Genomic DNA, 19,200 nt, shown 5'->3' with positions numbered 1-19,200 from the left:
ATACGTGTAGTTATACGTGTAGTTATACGTGTACTTATACGTGTACTTATACGTGTAGTTATACGTGTAGTTATACGTGTAGTTATACGTGTAGTTATACGTGTAGTTATACGTGTAGTTATACGTGTAGTTATACGTGTAGTTATACGTGTAGTTATACGTGTAGTTATACGTGTAGTTATACGTGTAGTTATACGTGTAGTTATACGTGTAGTTATACGTGTAGTTATACGTGTAGTTATACGTGTAGTTATACGTGTAGTTATACGTGTAGTTATACGTGTAGTTATACGTGTAGTTATACGTGTAGTTATACGTGTAGTTATACGTGTAGTTATACGTTTACTGCTTGTACTGAGATACGGGGAGTAACTGCAAGTTTTGTGTCTTACATAATAATCTGTTTTTACAATTAATCTTTACTTATTTGATGATCTGTTAAAACCATTGATACAATATTTTGACTGGCTAGTGGGATTTATAGTATTTAACCAATCATATGCTATTTTTATCTTTTGTCTTTTTCTAATATCGATAACAAAATATTGTATAATACATTCTTATTTCTTAGTTCTGACGTTAAAATTTGTACATGATATTTTAACTTTGTAACTTGATAGTACATTTTATAGTATAGAGCTATGTTATGTGTCGAACTGTGTATCAAGCTCTAACTCCTGGTATTATTTTTATATCTAAATGTTTTAACTTTTTAATGCAAATATTCATATTTGTAATTGAACTTTGAGTTTCATTTGTTCGATCAAACAGACATAACGCTGCGATCTCGAAATTACTATTCTAAAATATTTTAGTCCTTTCAACTCCTCTCTGTTATTCCAGAGGATGAAATTTAATTAAAAACTGGAGTTTGGAGTAGGAGCCTAGTCTGGAGGTTTTGGAGACAATCTATCAACCACGTTAACTATATACATAGGATTATGTTTAGAGTTGGGTTGTGAGATAACAAGAAATGTGGCCGCTTTTATTTTGTGGATGGCCGCTCAATTTCCCGATCCGTGATGGCTTATTTTATTATATTCAATATGACCTGGGTCCCCAGTCTTTGCTGTTTATAAGTGTGCAGATATAGCGGAATGACAGGCCGAGCACCGCCCAGTTAATTCCATATTGAATTTGAAAATCGTGTAACTGTATGTTTATTGTTTGACTTTATTGTTTATGCAACCTGACACGGATCTGTGCAAAATAGTAATACTAACAATAATAACAATATGCTATTATAATAAGTGCCTAGTGGGATACGTACATATCATGGTGAAATTTACAGTTTAGTTGGTCAGTTCAGTGCCGCGCGACAACAATTATTTAATTCAGAATATCTCGCAAAATAACTTTGCGCAGGCAAGAACGTGGGCGACATATAGGGCATAGGCGCGCGGGCACGTACGCTCGCGCGGGCACGCATGCTCGCACGCACGGTCGCAAAGCTACATATCAAAAAAAACCTCGATCGCTAACCCTTGTCCTTGACTCTTTTGTGCCTTCGGCACTTCGAGTCATGGATCGGGAAAAAATAGCCGATCTCTTGACATGAACATGTAGTGACACTAGCTAGCAGACCTAGCTTAACCCGGTTGCACTTACGGGGGTATACACCGAACCTGTCCAACCCAAATGACCTCATAGGCAGTTCAGTGACCATCTAGCGCACCGTTTCCACAGAAAACAAATTATTTGATAATGGGGAGTGCGAGAAGGCGGTGAAACATCTAACAGAACGTGCTCTGACGGCGATCGAAGAAGTCTCTGATGAAACGAAGAAACAGACCACCCTCATCACACAGCAGACTGCAACTCTCATCTCTGAAGCCCCCTCGCAGAACCTCGACACTTCCAGAGAAGTTACAAGTATGCCTCATTCGCCGGTAAGACTTTTAGAGTGCGATCTTTCCGAGTTAACTTTTGATAAAGTTTCAAGTGAGCAAAACTTCGACATGCACCACCCTGGAGGCCGTATCACAACTTATTATGGCTCCGTCCCCTACACGTACGGCAGAACCTCACATCCTGTCTCTGTTGGGCCACTTCCACCCACTCTGGAACGTGTGTACGAGCAACTGCAAAAACTGGACGCTGACATAACCCCAGAGAACTACACTTGCCTTTGCACTTTATACAAGGACGGATCGGTCGGCATACCGATGCATAAAGACAGCGAACCTAGCATAATGGAGGATAGTCAAATTTATACAGTGTCGATTGGAGCACCTAGAAACCTTAGGATATCAAGTACAGTAGGCCCCTTTGTCGAGCGTAACATTCCACTTGTGCACGGTTCACTTTACGTCATGTCACGAGCAGATCAGGACAACTGGCGCCACGGCATTGACCGCGATATCTCGGCAAGGTTTCCACGCATTTCACTGACTTTCCGCAAACTGAAACAACAAGAGTCATGCACTGTGCCTGCACCTCCAGCTCTCCATCGGATACCACCTGTTGCCCCTCCAGCTCAGAACTCCTCCTCTCAGTCTCGTCACTCCAGGGTCCTATTCATTCATGACTCTATTCATCGTGAAACACCTGAATGGTTGTTCGATCAGATACCCGGCCACCGCTGTCAGAAGCGTTTGAACTACCAGCTCATAGACTCTTTAGATCATGACCTCAAACATGCCAAAACTGTGATCATCTCATGTGGCATAAACGATCTTTCACGGTATGGAAAATCTGCCAAGAGTCTGGCTGATAACTTTTGTCCCCGCCTTGTCGAAAGCTGTAAGAGCAACAAAAGCACACAGTTTGTTTTTTGTGCTTTGTCTTTAACTAGAATTGGTTGGTTGAACAGAGAAATTGATGATTTTAATCTATGTATGGTGAATCTCGCCAGGGTGATTCCCAATCTGACATTTTACGATGCCCATGCCGTTATCAAGCGGGTTCATTCATACTACGTATGGGACCGCAATGATAAGCATGGCATCCTTTTACATCACGATGTCAGAAGGGCTGTTGCATATGAACTTGTCAACTGCGTTGGCAAGTTATGTGGATCAGAACTGCCACGCCACAGGAACTGTGCGTGGCTCTACCACCATGAGCCTAACAGTCCTTTCAGATATCACCGTGGTTGAGCACTAATCCATAAATGAATTAATAATTATATAAAAATCAACCTTTTCTGTCAAGCCCTTAAATTATGCATATCATCAAGTATTTTCATATCTTTTTCAGTACATCCTCACTCCTCATCCAAATTCATCATTTGATTGCTACCACGATCGATTTTTGAAGAAATGATCTGATTGGTCGAAAATGCTTATCTTCTTAAGCTTATCAGATGAACTGATGAACATTCTTTAACTATCAAGCATTTTTGTCTCTTATCATCCCACCATACATTTCCTAAAACATTTTCACATTACCAAACAAAACTGTGCACATTTTATTTAATAATCATAGAAGCTTCTCTGGTAAATCAGCATCAAGCACGTTTCCTCAGTCAAAGTTCAGTGCAACAGTATTTTCGAAAACTTCACAAACAACTAAATAGCAAAAATCACCACACAAAACTACACAACGAAACAATTTCACACAACAACATACAAATCACAACGACTTAATATACACTTTAGGTAAAGTCATATTATCATACTGATAAGCCCGAAAATCGAGATAAGGGCACTATATTGTAACATTTGATTTAGCGAATATTTTTAACAAATAAGTAGATAAGACTCAGATCACGATTCTGTAGCATACAGGACCTCCGGTTCTCGTGAAAGAATCTGATTTGCACTAGTATAGATATATTTTACGTTATTTATAAATTTATACATTTTTTATTCTCTAATTCCTCCACAAGCATAAGAGTTAACTTAAAATGGCAGCGAATGGAAATGTTACTGATACTTCTGGTCATAAAATCAAAATAAAATGTGGTAGCTGTAGCGGCTGGTGTTATTCTTCCAAAAACATCCGCAGCTGTTCATGGTGCCAAAACAACGTCCACGTCAAATGTTTTAAGGAAAATTTAGGTTGTACAAGCTGTTGTGAAAGTCTTATTCCTGGATTTTACGCGACTTACTATGAAATTTACGATGACTACAATAAGCTTAATTGCGCTATTTATAATCCATACGCTCAAAATAGTCGATGTAATCTTATTGGAGACGCCATGACCAATGAAGAGCACCAGGATTCAACATGGAGTGACATTTCGGCTTTCCTAACTCACTGTCAGTATAAACAGCAACGTAACGTAAAAAGGTCGACATCCTCTCAACTTAAAACATTTTCCATGAATATCAGATCCCTTTTCAAAAATATTGATCAACTACGAGAAGATATAGAAATATATGATAAGTATGATGTATTGTGTTTTAACGAAACTAACTGCACACTAGAAAAATTGCCTAACGGAATAAACGACATCACATTAAATGGATTCCATGAACCGTATATCCAAGATCCCATCCGCACATCGGGTAAAGGTGGGGGGCTTGCCATATACATACACAAACGTGTAGCTGACTCTGATAAAATTGATGTTTTCAATCCCAACCCTGAACCCTCAAATACTAGCGGCGAATTTCAATTTATCAAGATCCACCAGTGTAAAGGATATAATAGAACAAAGATAATTGGAAATGTTTATCGCTCTCCCGCTAGAAAACCTGAAGCATTTCTTGAAATTTTTAAAAGTACGCTTCACAACCTGGGAAGACACTCTCGCAAACATATGACGTTACATGGAGATTTTAATCTAAATTTACTGAAGCACAGTAGCAACCAGGCATGTCAAAGCATTATAGATATTGCATCCTCTTACGGTTTCATCCAAATTGTATCACATCCAACTCGCATAACAGACCACAGTGCCACGCTTATTGATCATATCTACACGAACAATCTTGAAGATACAATAAGCTGCAACGTATTAACGACAGATCTGTCGGATCACTTAGCGATAGTTACAACAATTAATCTTGATAATACATCCAACAGCAGTTACCGCTCCGCATCTTATAATCAAAATCCAACACAAACCAACGTACGTAGTTTTAATGAGGCCAACAACCATAAATTTAGAGATTTAATAATGGAAGAAAATTGGTCTGTAATACTAACAAATACCCCTGATGCTAACCAGCAGTTTGATTGTTTAAATTCGGCTTACAACAGGATTTATAACGCTGCCTACCCGACAAAAAGACAGTCCGAGCGCAGACAAAATGAACGTGTTAATCCCAAACCATGGATACTGCCCTGGCTTGAAGAAGCTATAGAACGTAAAAATCAGGCATATCATGATTTTGTTAAGGAACCAGTTGATAGGAACCAGCTAAAATATGACCGTTTGAAAAAGTTTTGCACCAAACACGTTGACAAAGCCAAAAACATACACTACAAAAAATTCTTTGAACAACACAAAGATAATTCTAAGAAGCAGTGGCAGATGATTAACGGACTTCTGAATAGGAAACCATCCAAACCTACATCGATAAAACTGTCGGACGAAAACGGACAAGTCAGCACTCCGGCAGCAGTAGCAGAAAAATTTAATGATCACTTCTCAAACATCGCTCCAAAAATTAAATCTGAAATTAGTAGTAGGACCACTTTCGATCCTGGTGGGGCCCAGGGGACACTACGTAACCCTTCTCCAAATAGTATCTACATAAAACCAGTCACAACTACCGAAGTTCAAGACGTTATTAACCTATTTAAGAATAAAGCTACTCTTGACACCAAAATCCAACCACTCAAAATTGCCAACAGCTGTCATAATTTTACCACTGTATTGGCCCACGTTGTTAACAGCTCGTTCGAACAAGGGGTCTTTCCCCAAGCCTTGAAAACGGCAAAAGTAGTTCCTGTACATAAAGGTGGATCTAAAACTGACATCAAAAATTACAGACCGATATCTCTACTTGCCACTTTCTCAAAAGTCTACGAAAAGCTTATGCACAATCGAGTCATAAATTTCTTGGATACCTACAATATTCTTTGTGAAAATCAATACGGCTTCCGCCCAGGTAGGTCTTGTGAACATGCACTTCTTAATGCTAAAGACAGAATCCTCAATTCAATGTCTAAAAAGCAAGTTACTTTGCTCCTTTTGATTGACTTTAGCAAAGCATTTGACCTTGTGGATCACTCCATACTCCTGAATAAGCTCGAGCACTATGGCATAAGAGGTCTAGCTTTAAACTGGTTTAAATCATATCTTATGAACAGAAACCAGTTTGTATCAATTGGATCCTCTGAATCCTCAGCCAATCCAATTATTTACGGTGTACCCCAAGGTTCAATTTTGGGACCTCTCCTTTTTATAATCTACATAAACGATCTTCCTCAAATATCAGAAATAGCTAATTTCATCATGTACGCAGATGATGCAAACATTTTCCTAACGGGAGAAAATATAAACGAGGTTTATGATAAGCTCAAAATTCTTAGCGATGTCTTAGTTAAATGGGTAGATAGCAACGGATTAGCTCTAAATCTTAAAAAAACGAATTATATGATCTTTTCTCGACAAAGAAACCTCATTTATCGCGATGTAGTAATTTCCGGTGTCACAATCGAAAGAAAAACAGAAGCCCGTTTCTTAGGTGTTATAATAGATAACAAACTGAACTGGTCGCAACATATTTCTGCCATGAAAATGAAAATGGCCAGATACATTGGAGTCATGTACAAACTTAAAAAATATTTGCCTCTGGAAGCACGTTTACAAATATATCACAGCTTTGTGCAGTCTCACCTTAATTACTGCTCCCTCGTCTGGGGTTTTGCTGCCAAATCCCATATAGAAACACTATTTGTTAAACAGAAAATGGGTCTTAGAGCAATACTACCAGGTTTTGTTAATTACTGGTACAAAGATGGTACACCACCAGCAAGTACCAAGTCTGGTTTCTATGTACACAAAATATTGACAGTTCATAGTATCATCGTAAAGAACGCATTAGTTTTTATACATAAGCTAAAAAACTTCCCAAGTCTAGTGCCTCCCTCTATAAAGAAAACAATACCTAACAGTGCACCAATATTTAACGTCGCCGATCCGGATTCGAGTCTTACAACTTTATGGTCAGATGAATACGGTAAACACCCTTACAATAATTCAGTATTCTACAAAGGTCCACTATTAGCAATAAACAGATATAGTGTCGCAGCAACTTCCTTGCCAAGTCTATTCAACCTTAACATCTACAAAAGGTGCATAAAAAACATGCTCATTGATCAACAAAACGAGGGCATTGCAGACGAATGGCCTAACTTTATGTTATACAATATTACGGGACTAAGGAAATCAGAGCGCAACATCAACCGTAATGCTAATAATAACTCTGTCCCATAAGCACGCCATCACAGAATCAATTTCACTGCATACCATCTCAGTTACACTGCCATCAATTCGCCAGCAAAAACGGCATGACGCTATGCGACTGATAACAGTCGTTAAATTTCAAAAATTTTGGAATAGCTAGCTAGCAGTAGCTATGCGCCTGTTTCCACTCTAACAACTCTAAAAGCATATTAATATGATAATTTCAACTTAAGGCAACTTTAAATGTGCTCAGCTATGTTTTGTTCGACAAGCTCTATTATATACATTTTAATCGTTTTAATGAGATCTAATCTTGTATGAGTTTTGAGTTTGAATTAACACTTATTATATATATTATTTTTTGAGTAAACATTGGCTGGTACTTCGGGCCGGTCCCCAACAAAAAAATTTTTTTTGAGAATACCTATTTTTGTAATCGAGCATTTCCTGGTTAGAGCGGGATTATGGAGAAAATAATTATTTTGGTTGAGACCATTTGGGTTGGACGGAACAAACCACTGTTTTGGTGTATGCCCCCTTAAACATAAATGTATAATAAGAAATATTACATAGAATAACTGATATTGAGCACAGAATCTGTGTTATAGTAGGCGACATCACATGTCACGGACGTATCACCTGATATAACCGTTTTTACTTCAGTGATGATCACGTGTCTAATATAAATATAAAATAATTAACGGGTCAAGCGCTGCCGTCTGAGCGTTATACATCTAGCTGTAGAAGACGGGTGGTCAGTGGGGTGGTCTGTGGGGTGGTCTGTGGAAGACGGGGTGTGTATTTACTCTCCGGCACACCTCGCGTGTGTATTTTGGAGTAAATTTGGGAGAAGTAGTTGGTAAGGTGTGTATTTCCTTTTAGTACGGACCAACAAACTGGACGGAGTGATGTATAGTTACATGCGAGCAGGGGGCCACGTGTACTGGCTAATGTAACCTTGCTTATTAATTACACAGCAATTAGAATATTAGAATCATTAGAATTAGAATCAAATTTACACAGCAATAAGATTCAAATTAGTTCTATGATCTATTAATAGAATAACCTACTAGGGACATATAATGAATGGTATGTGTAACTTATTATGTTATAAATAGTAATACAGTATTAACGTATAAATACTTTAAAGCTAAGTGTAACTAATTAATTAAAGGTAGAAGCTGTGTGTTACTAATTAATTAAATGTTGTTTGTTACACGCCCATCACATCTAATGAGCCAACTCGTGAGATGATTGGCATTTGCACACATGCATATTATCAGGTGGGATGGTGGAGAGATCCCGCCAGCCTGACGTCACTACATTTCCAGTAAACAGTGTACTGTGATGTGTGCTTGCTCACATTCTCATAATAACATATCCCTTCAGATTCTCCTACTAATAACATTCCTTTTCTTGGCAGAGCTCCAAGAATTAAGCTACATAATAATTCCTGACTGACGTAAAACCTGAGAACACCTCAAGAAATTGGTTAGATAATTGTTTGCTCCAATTAAGATACCGCAAACTTTTCATCAGTTGATTTGGTGTTGTAAACACCCAAATATCTGGGAATGTTTTAGAATGTTCTACATTATACGAGGCTGCTGATTAAAATCGGGCGGATGCAGCATTCCTTTAGCGGGCTCACCAGTCATGTTATATGGAATATTTGGGATATTTCAACTACACGCGGTAAATCCATCATCACCTTCCACGCTCATAACCCAACTGTTGCAAGTGAAAGTGGTAGTGTAGTGTAGTGGTGTGTAGTGGAGTGTGTGGTTCACATTTCTTCTCTTTACACTTGATTTAACATGTGACTGAGGTAGTATCACCGTTAAATTAAGGTAGTGTAGCGGCTACACTACTACTGTAGCCTAGACAGACTTTAAAGTTAAATGGGTTTATAATGTCGAAACAGACGCCGCTCTGGAAATTCCTTTTTCAGATACCAATGGAAACAGTGACCAGGAATTACAACCGACTATAATCAGTAACCACGAATCCCTAATAAGTGACCAGGAATTACAACCGACTATAATCAGTAACCAGGAATCCCTAATATGTGACCAGGAATTACAACCGACTATAATCAGTAACCAGGAATCCCTAATAAGTGACCAGGAATTACAACCGACTATAATCAGTAACCAGGAATCCCTAATCAGTGACCAGGAATTACAACCGACTATAATCAGTAACCAGGAATCCCTAATAAGTGACCAGGAATTACAACCGACTATAATCAGTAACCAGGAATCCCTAATATGTGACCAGGAATTACAACCGACTATAATCAGTAACCAGGAATCCCTAATAAGTGACCAGGAATTACAACCGACTATAATCAGTAACCAGGAATCCCTAATAAGTGACCAGGAATTACAACCGACTATAATCAGTAACCAAGAATCCCTAATAAGTGACCAGGAATTCCAACCGACTATAATCAGTAACCACGAATCCCTAATAAGTGACCAGGAATTACAACCGACTATAATCAGTAACCATGAATCCCTAATAAGTGACCAGGAATTACAACCGACTATAATCAGTAACCAGGAATCCCTAATAAGTGACCAGGAATTACAACCGACTATAATCAGTAACCACGAATCCCTAATAAGTGACCAGGAATTACAACCGACTATAATCAGTAACCACGAATCCCTAATAAGTGACCAGGAATTACAACCGACTATAATCAGTAACCACGAATCCCTAATAAGTGACCAGGAATTACAACCGACTATAATCAGTAACCATGAATCCCTAATAAGTGACCAGGAATTACAACCGACTATAATCAGTAACCAGGAATCCCTAATAAGTGACCAGGAATTACAACCGACTATAATCAGTAACCAAGAATCCCTAATAAGTGACCAGGAATTACAACCGACTATAATCAGTAACCATGAATCCCTAATAAGTGACCAGGAATTACAACCGACTATAATCAGTAACCACGAATCCCTAATAAGTGACCAGGAATTACAACCGACTATAATCAGTAACCACGAATCCCTAATAAGTGACCAGGAATTACAACCGACTATAATCAGTAACCAGGAATCCCTATTCAGTGACCAGGAATTACAACCGACTATAATCAGTAACCAGGAATCCCTAATCAGTGACCAGGAATTACAACCGACTATAATCAGTAGCCAGGAATCCCTAATAAGTGACCAGGAATTACAACCGACTATAATCAGTAACCAGGAATCCCTAATAAGTGACCAGGAATTACAACCGACTATAATCAGTAACCAGGAATCCCTAATAAGTGATCAGGAATTACAACCGACTATAATCAGTAACCAAGAATCCCTAATAAGTGACCAGGAATTACAACCGACTATAATCAGTAACCAAGAATCCCTAATAAGTGACCAGGAATTACAACCGACTATAATCAGTAACCACGAATCCCTAATAAGTGACCAGGAATTACAACCGACTATAATCAGTAACCATGAATCCCTAATAAGTGACCAGGAATTACAACCGACTATAATCAGTAACCACGAATCCCTAATAAGTGACCAGAAATTAAAACCGACTATAATCAGTAACCATGAATCCCTAATAAGTGACCAGGAATTACAACCGACTATAATCAGTAACCAGGAATCCCTAATAAGTTACCAGGAATTACAAACATCTTTAATCAGTAACCAGGAATCGCTAATAAGTGACCAGGAATTACTTGAACCGACTATAATCAGTAACCAGGAATCCCTAGTAAGTGAACAACTACTCATCAAGTTAACTGAAATTACACTATTATAACCATGATTTAACTCACCACTTTATCGTCGTTGATCTTCTCGCAGTAGAGCAGCTCTCTGGGAGACATTGCTAGCAGGTACCGCTGATCCAGGAATGTGAGCTGCTGAGCAAAGTGTTCTGGTTTGATGTTGTAAACACTGAGTTGTAATCCACTCTGAAACCTGGTGAGACATGTTGGTCAGTGTGTCACGAGAACAAGAGGGTAATAGAGGGAACCTAGTGAGACATGTTGGACGTTGGTCAGTGTGTCACGAGAACAAGAGGGTAATAGAGGGAACCTAGTGAGACATGTTGGTCAGTGTGTCACGAGAACAAGAGGTTAATAGAGGGAACCTAGTGAGACATGTTGGTCAGTGTGTCACGAGAACAAGAGGGTAATAGAGGGAACCTAGTGAGACATGTTGGTCAGTGTGTCACGAGAACAAGAGGGTAATAGAGGGAACCTAGTGAGACATGTTGGTCAGTGTGTCACGAGAACAAGAGGGTAATAGAGGGAACCTAGTGAGACATGTTGGTCAGTGTGTCACGAGAACAAGAGGGAAATAGAGGGAACCTAGTGAGACATGTTGGTCAGTGTGTCACGAGAACAAGAGGGTAATAGAGGGAACCTAGTGAGCTAGTGAGACATGTTGGTCAGTGTGTCACGAGAACAAGAGGGTAATAGAGGGAACCTAGTGAGACATGTTGGTCAGTGTGTCACGAGAACAAGAGGGTAATAGAGGGAACCTAGTGAGACATGTTGGTCAGTGTGTCACGAGAACAAGAGGGTAATAGAGGGAACCTAGTGAGACATGTTGGTCAGTGTGTCACGAGAACAAGAGAGTAATAGAGGGAACCTAGTGAGACATATTGGTCAGTGTGTCACGAGAACAAGAGGGTAATAGAGGGAACCTAGTGAGACATGTTGGTCAGTGTGTCACGAGAACAAGAGGGTAATAGAGGGAACCTAGTGAGACATGTTGGTCAGTGTGTCACGAGAACAAGAGGGTAATAGAGGGAACCTGGTGAGACATGTTGGTCAGTGTGTCACGAGAACAAGAGGGTAATAGAGGGAACATAGTGAGACATGTTGGTCAGTGTGTCACGAGAACAAGAGGGTAATAGAGGGAACGTAGTGAGACATGTTGGTCAGTGTGTCACGAGAACAAGAGGGTAATAGAGGGAACCTAGTGAGACATGTTGGTCAGTGTGTCACGAGAACAAGAGGGAAATAGAGGGAACCTGGTGAGACATGTTGGTCAGTGTGTCACGAGAACAAGAGGGTAATAGAGGGAACCTAGTGAGACATGTTGGTCAGTGTGTCACGAGAACAAGAGGGTAATAGAGGGAACCTAGTGAGACATGTTGGTCAGTGTGTCACGAGAACAAGAGGGTAATAGAGGGAACCTAGTGAGACATGTTGGTCAGTGTGTCACGAGAACAAGAGGGTAATAGAGGGAACCTAGTGAGACATGTTGGTCAGTGTGTCACGAGAACAAGAGGGTAATAGAGGGAACCTAGTGAGACATGTTGGTCAGTGTGTCACGAGAACAAGAGGGTAATAGAGGGAACCTAGTGAGACATGTTGGTCAGTGTGTCACGAGAACAAGAGGGTAATAGAGGGAACGTAGTGAGACATGTTGGTCAGTGTGTCACGAGAACAAGAGGGTAATAGAGGGAACCTAGTGAGACATGTTGGTCAGTGTGTCACGAGAACAAGAGGGTAATAGAGGGAACCTAGTGAGACATGTTGGTCAGTGTGTCACGAGAACAAGAGGGTAATAGAGGGAACCTAGTGAGACATGTTGGTCAGTGTGTCACGAGAACAAGAGGGTAATAGAGGGAACCTAGTGAGACATGTTGGTCAGTGTGTCACGAGAACAAGAGGGTAATAGAGGGAACCTAGTGAGACATGTTGGTCAGTGTGTCACGAGAACAAGAGGGTAATAGAGGGAACCTAGTGAGACATGTTGGTCAGTGTGTCACGAGAACAAGAGGGTAATAGAGGGAACCTAGTGAGACATGTTGGTCAGTGTGTCACGAGAACAAGAGGGTAATAGAGGGAACCTAGTGAGACATGTTGGTCAGTGTGTCACGAGAACAAGAGGGTAATAGAGGGAACCTAGTGAGACATGTTGGTCAGTGTGTCACGAGAACAAGAGGGTAATAGAGGGAACCTAGTGAGACATGTTGGTCAGTGTGTCACGAGAACAAGAGGGTAATAGAGGGAACCTAGTGAGACATGTTGGTCAGTGTGTCACGAGAACAAGAGGGTAATAGAGGGAACCTAGTGAGACATGTTGGTCAGTGTGTCACGAGAACAAGAGGGTAATAGAGGGAACCTAGTGAGACATGTTGGTCAGTGTGTCACGAGAACAAGAGGGTAATAGAGGGAACCTAGTGAGACATGTTGGTCAGTGTGTCACGAGAACAAGAGGGTAATAGAGGGAACCTAGTGAGACATGTTGGTCAGTGTGTCACGAGAACAAGAGGGTAATAGAGGGAACCTAGTGAGACATGTTGGTCAGTGTGTCACGAGAACAAGAGGGTAATAGAGGGAACCTAGTGAGACATGTTGGTCAGTGTGTCACGAGAACAAGAGGGTAATAGAGGGAACCTAGTGAGACATGTTGGTCAGTGTGTCACGAGAACAAGAGGGTAATAGAGGGAACCTAGTGAGACATGTTGGTCAGTGTGTCACGAGAACAAGAGGGTAATAGAGGGAACCTAGTGAGACATGTTGGTCAGTGTGTCACGAGAACAAGAGGGTAATAGAGGGAACCTAGTGAGACATGTTGGTCAGTGTGTCACGAGAACAAGAGGGTAATAGAGGGAACCTAGTGAGACATGTTGGTCAGTGTGTCACGAGAACAAGAGGGTAATAGAGGGAACCTAGTGAGACATGTTGGTCAGTGTGTCACGAGAACAAGAGGGTAATAGAGGGAACCTAGTGAGACATGTTGGTCAGTGTGTCACGAGAACAAGAGGGTAATAGAGGGAACCTAGTGAGACATGTTGGTCAGTGTGTCACGAGAACAAGAGGGTAATAGAGGGAACCTAGTGAGACATGTTGGTCAGTGTGTCACGAGAACAAGAGGGTAATAGAGGGAACCTAGTGAGACATGTTGGTCAGTGTGTCACGAGAACAAGAGGGTAATAGAGGGAACCTAGTGAGACATGTTGGTCAGTGTGTCACGAGAACAAGAGGGTAATAGAGGGAACCTAGGTGAGACATGTTGGTCAGTGTGTCACGAGAACAAGAGGGTAATAGAGGGAACCTAGTGAGACATGTTGGTCAGTGTGTCACGAGAACAAGAGGGTAATAGAGGGAACCTAGTGAGACATGTTGGTCAGTGTGTCACGAGAACAAGAGGGTAATAGAGGGAACCTGGTGAGACATGTTGGTCAGTGTGTCACGAGAACAAGAGGGTAATAGAGGGAACCTAGTGAGACATGTTGGTCAGTGTGTCACGAGAACAAGAGGGTAATAGAGGGAACCTAGTGAGACATGTTGGTCAGTGTGTCACGAGAACAAGAGGGTAATAGAGGGAACCTAGTGAGACATGTTGGTCAGTGTGTCACGAGAACAAGAGGGTAATAGAGGGAACCTAGTGAGACATGTTGGTCAGTGTGTCACGAGAACAAGAGGGTAATAGAGGGAACCTGGTGAGACATGTTGGTCAGTGTGTCACGAGAACAAGAGGGTAATAGAGGGAACCTGGTGAGACATGTTGGTCAGTGTGTCACGAGAACAAGAGGGTAATAGAGGGAACCTAGGTGAGACATGTTGGTCAGTGTGTCACGAGAACAAGAGGGTAATAGAGGGAACCTGGTGAGACATGTTGGTCAGTGTGTCACGAGAACAAGAGGGTAATAGAGGGAACCTAGTGAGACATGTTGGTCAGTGTGTCACGAGAACAAGAGGGTAATAGAGGGAACCTAGTGAGACATGTTGGTCAGTGTGTCACGAGAACAAGAGGGTAATAGAGGGAACCTAGTGAGACATGTTGGTCAGTGTGTCACGAGAACAAGAGGGTAATAGAGGGAACCTAGTGAGACATGTTGGTCAGTGTGTCACGAGAACAAGAGGGAAATAGAGGGAACCTAGTGAGACATGTTGGTCAGTGTGTCACGAGAACAAGAGGGTAATAGAGGGAACCTGGTGAGACATGTTGGTCAGTGTGTCACGAGAACAAGAGGGTAATAGAGGGAACCTGGTGAGACATGTTGGTCAGTGTGTCACGAGAACAAGAGGGTAATAGAGGGAACCTAGTGAGACATGTTGGTCAGTGTGTCACGAGAACAAGAGGGTAATAGAGGGAACCTAGTGAGACATGTTGGTCAGTGTGTCACGAGAACAAGAGGGTAATAGAGGGAACCTGGTGAGACATGTTGGTCAGTGTGTCACGAGAACAAGAGGGTAATAGAGGGAACCTAGTGAGACATGTTGGTCAGTGTGTCACGAGAACAAGAGGGAAATAGAGGGAACCTAGTGAGACATGTTGGTCAGTGTGTCACGAGAACAAGAGGGTAATAGAGGGAACCTAGTGAGACATGTTGGTCAGTGTGTCACGAGAACAAGAGGGTAATAGAGGGAACCTAGTGAGACATGTTGGTCAGTGTGTCACGAGAACAAGAGGGTAATAGAGGGAACCTAGTGAGACATGTTGGTCAGTGTGTCACGAGAACAAGAGGGTAATAGAGGGAACCTAGTGAGACATGTTGGTCAGTGTGTCACGAGATCAAGAGGGTAATAGAGGGAACCTAGTGAGACATGTTGGTCAGTGTGTCACGAGAACAAGAGGGTAATAGAGGGAACCTAGTGAGACATGTTGGTCAGTGTGTCACGAGAACAAGAGGGTAATAGAGGGAACCTAGTGAGACATGTTGGTCAGTGTGTCACGAGAACAAGAGGGTAATAGAGGGAACCTGGTGAGACATGTTGGTCAGTGTGTCACGAGAACAAGAGGGTAATAGAGGGAACCTAGTGAGACATGTTGGTCAGTGTGTCACGAGAACAAGAGGGTAATAGAGGGAACCTGGTGAGACATGTTGGTCAGTGTGTCACGAGAACAAGAGGGTAATAGAGGGAACCTAGTGAGACATGTTGGTCAGTGTGTCACGAGAACAAGAGGGTAATAGAGGGAACCTGGTGAGACATGTTGGTCAGTGTGTCACGAGAACAAGAGGGTAATAGAGGGAACCTGGTGAGACATGTTGGTCAGTGTGTCACGAGAACAAGAGGGTAATAGAGGGAACCTGGTGAGACATGTTGGTCAGTGTGTCACGAGAACAAGAGGGTAATAGAGGGAACCTAGTGAGACATGTTGGTCAGTGTGTCACGAGAACAAGAGGGAAATAGAGGGAACCTAGTGAGACATGTTGGTCAGTGTGTCACGAGAACAAGAGGGTAATAGAGGGAACCTAGTGAGACATGTTGGTCAGTGTGTCACGTGAACAAGAGGGTAATAGAGGGAACCTAGTGAGACATGTTGGTCAGTGTGTCACGAGAACAAGAGGGTAATAGAGGGAACCTAGTGAGACATGTTGGTCAGTGTGTCACGAGAACAAGAGGGTAATAGAGGGAACCTGGTGAGACATGTTGGTCAGTGTGTCACGAGAACAAGAGGGTAATAGAGGGAACCTAGTGAGACATGTTGGTCAGTGTGTCACGAGAACAAGAGGGAAATAGAGGGAACCTAGTGAGACATGTTGGTCAGTGTGTCACGAGAACAAGAGGTAATAGAGGGAACCTAGTGAGACATGTTGGTCAGTGTGTCACGAGAACAAGAGGGTAATAGAGGGAACCTAGTGAGACATGTTGGTCAGTGTGTCACGAGAACAAGAGGGTAATAGAGGGAACCTAGTGAGACATGTTGGTCAGTGTGTCACGAGAACAAGAGGGTAATAGAGGGAACCTAGTGAGACATGTTGGTCAGTGTGTCACGAGAACAAGAGGGTAATAGAGGGAACCTAGTGAGACATGTTGGTCAGTGTGTCACGAGAACAAGAGGGTAATAGAGGGAACCTAGTGAGACATGTTGGTCAGTGTGTCACGAGAACAAGAGGGTAATAGAGGGAACCTAGTGAGACATGTTGGTCAGTGTGTCACGAGAACAAGAGGGTAATAGAGGGAACCTGGTGAGACATGTTGGTCAGTGTGTCACGAGAACAAGAGGGTAATAGAGGGAACCTGGTGAGACATGTTGGTCAGTGTGTCACGAGAACAAGAGGGTAATAGAGGGAACCTAGTGAGACATGTTGGTCAGTGTGTCACGAGAACAAGAGGGTAATAGAGGGAACCTAGTGAGACATGTTGGTCAGTGTGTCACGAGAACAAGAGGGTAATAGAGGGAACCTAGTGAGACATGTTGGTCAGTGTGTCACGAGAACAAGAGGGTAATAGAGGGAACCTAGTGAGACATGTTGGTCAGTGTGTCACGAGAACAAGAGGGTAATAGAGGGAACCTAGTGAGACATGTTGGTCAGTGTGTCACGAGAACAAGAGGGTAATAGAGGGAACCTAGTGAGACATGTTGGTCAGTGTGTCACGAGAACAAGAGGGTAATAGAGGGAACCTAGTGAGACATGTTGGTCAGTGTGTCACGAGAACAAGAGGGTAATAGAGGGAACCTAGTGAGACATGTTGGTCAGTGTGTCACGAGAACAAGAGGGTAATAGAGGGAACCTAGTGAGACATGTTGGTCAGTGTGTCACGAGAACAAGAGGGTAATAGAGGGAACCTGGTGAGACATGTTGGTCAGTGTGTCACGAGAACAAGAGGGTAATAGAGGGAACCTGGTGAGACATGTTGGTCAGTGTGTCACGAGAACAAGAGGGTAATAGAGGGAACCTAGTGAGACATGTTGGTCAGTGTGTCACGAGAACAAGAGGGTAATAGAGGGAACCTAGTGAGACATGTTGGTCAGTGTGTCACGAGAACAAGAGGGTAATAGAGGGAACCTAGTGAGACATGTTGGTCAGTGTGTCACGAGAACAAGAGGGTAATAGAGGGAACCTAGTGAGACATGTTGGTCAGTGTGTCACGAGAACAAGAGGGTAATAGAGGGAACCTAGTGAGACATGTTGGTCAGTGTGTCACGAGAACAAGAGGGTAATAGAGGGAACCTAGTGAGACATGTTGGTCAGTGTGTCACGAGAACAAGAGGGTAATAGAGGGAACCTGGTGAGACATGTTGGTCAGTGTGTCACGAGAACAAGAGGGAAATAGAGGGAACCTAGTGAGACATGTTGGTCAGTGTGTCACGAGAACAAGAGGGTAATAGAGGGAACCTAGTGAGACATGTTGGTCAGTGTGTCACGAGAACAAGAGGGTAATATAGGGAACCTAGTGAGACATGTTGGTCAGTGTGTCACGAGAACAAGAGGGTAATAGAGGGAACCTAGTGAGACATGTTGGTCAGTGTGTCACGAGAACCTATTGAGACATGTTGGTCAGTGTGTCACGAGAACAAGAGGGTAATAGAGGGAACCTAGTGAGACATGTTGGTCAGTGTGTCACGAGAACAAGAGGGAAATAGAGGGAACCTAGTGAGACATGTTGGTCAGTGTGTCACGAGAACAAGAGGGTAATAGAGGGAACCTGGTGAGACTTGTTGATCAGTGTGTCACGAGAACAAGAGGGTAATAGAGGGAACCTAGTGAGACATGTTGGTCAGTTTGTCACGAGAACAAGAGGGAAATAGAGGGAACCTAGTGAGACATGTTGGTCAGTGTGTCACGAGAACAAGAGGGTAATAGAGGGAACCTAGTGAGACATGTTGGTCAGTGTGTCACGAGAACAAGAGGGTAATAGAGTGAACCTGGTGAGACATGTTGGTCAGTGTGTCACGAGAACAAGAGGGAAATAGAGGGAACCTAGTGAGACATGTTGGTCAGTGTGTCACGAGAACAAGAGGGTAATAGAGGGAACCTGGTGAGACATGTTGGTCAGTGTGTCACGAGAACAAGAGGGTAATAGAGGGAACCTAGTGAGACATGTTGGTCAGTGTGTCACGAGAACAAGAGGGTAATATAGGGAACCTAGTGAGACATGTTGGTCAGTGTGTCACGAGAACAAGAGGGTAATAGAGGGAACCTGGTGAGACATGTTGGTCAGT

At 42.2% G+C, this 19,200-nt stretch overlaps 1 protein-coding gene across 1 annotated transcript in view; it reads right to left on the bottom strand.

The window, feature by feature from the left end:
- The window catches only part of LOC134814146 (uncharacterized), a 55,276-nt gene that overhangs the window by 30,807 nt on the left and 5,269 nt on the right, over nt 1-19,200 (bottom strand). Inside the window, exon 9 of the mRNA XM_063822189.1 lies at nt 11,118-11,262. Within this exon, the coding sequence (XP_063678259.1) occupies nt 11,118-11,262 (145 nt within the window). The remainder of the gene's footprint in view (nt 1-11,117; nt 11,263-19,200) is intronic.

This window comes from Bolinopsis microptera, chromosome 1, assembly GCF_026151205.1.
Source record: "Bolinopsis microptera isolate Bmic1 chromosome 1, MBARI_Bmic_1.0, whole genome shotgun sequence".
NCBI classification, from domain to species: Eukaryota; Metazoa; Ctenophora; class Tentaculata; order Lobata; family Bolinopsidae; genus Bolinopsis; species Bolinopsis microptera.
This window is presented reverse-complemented; position numbering and strand designations above follow the sequence as displayed.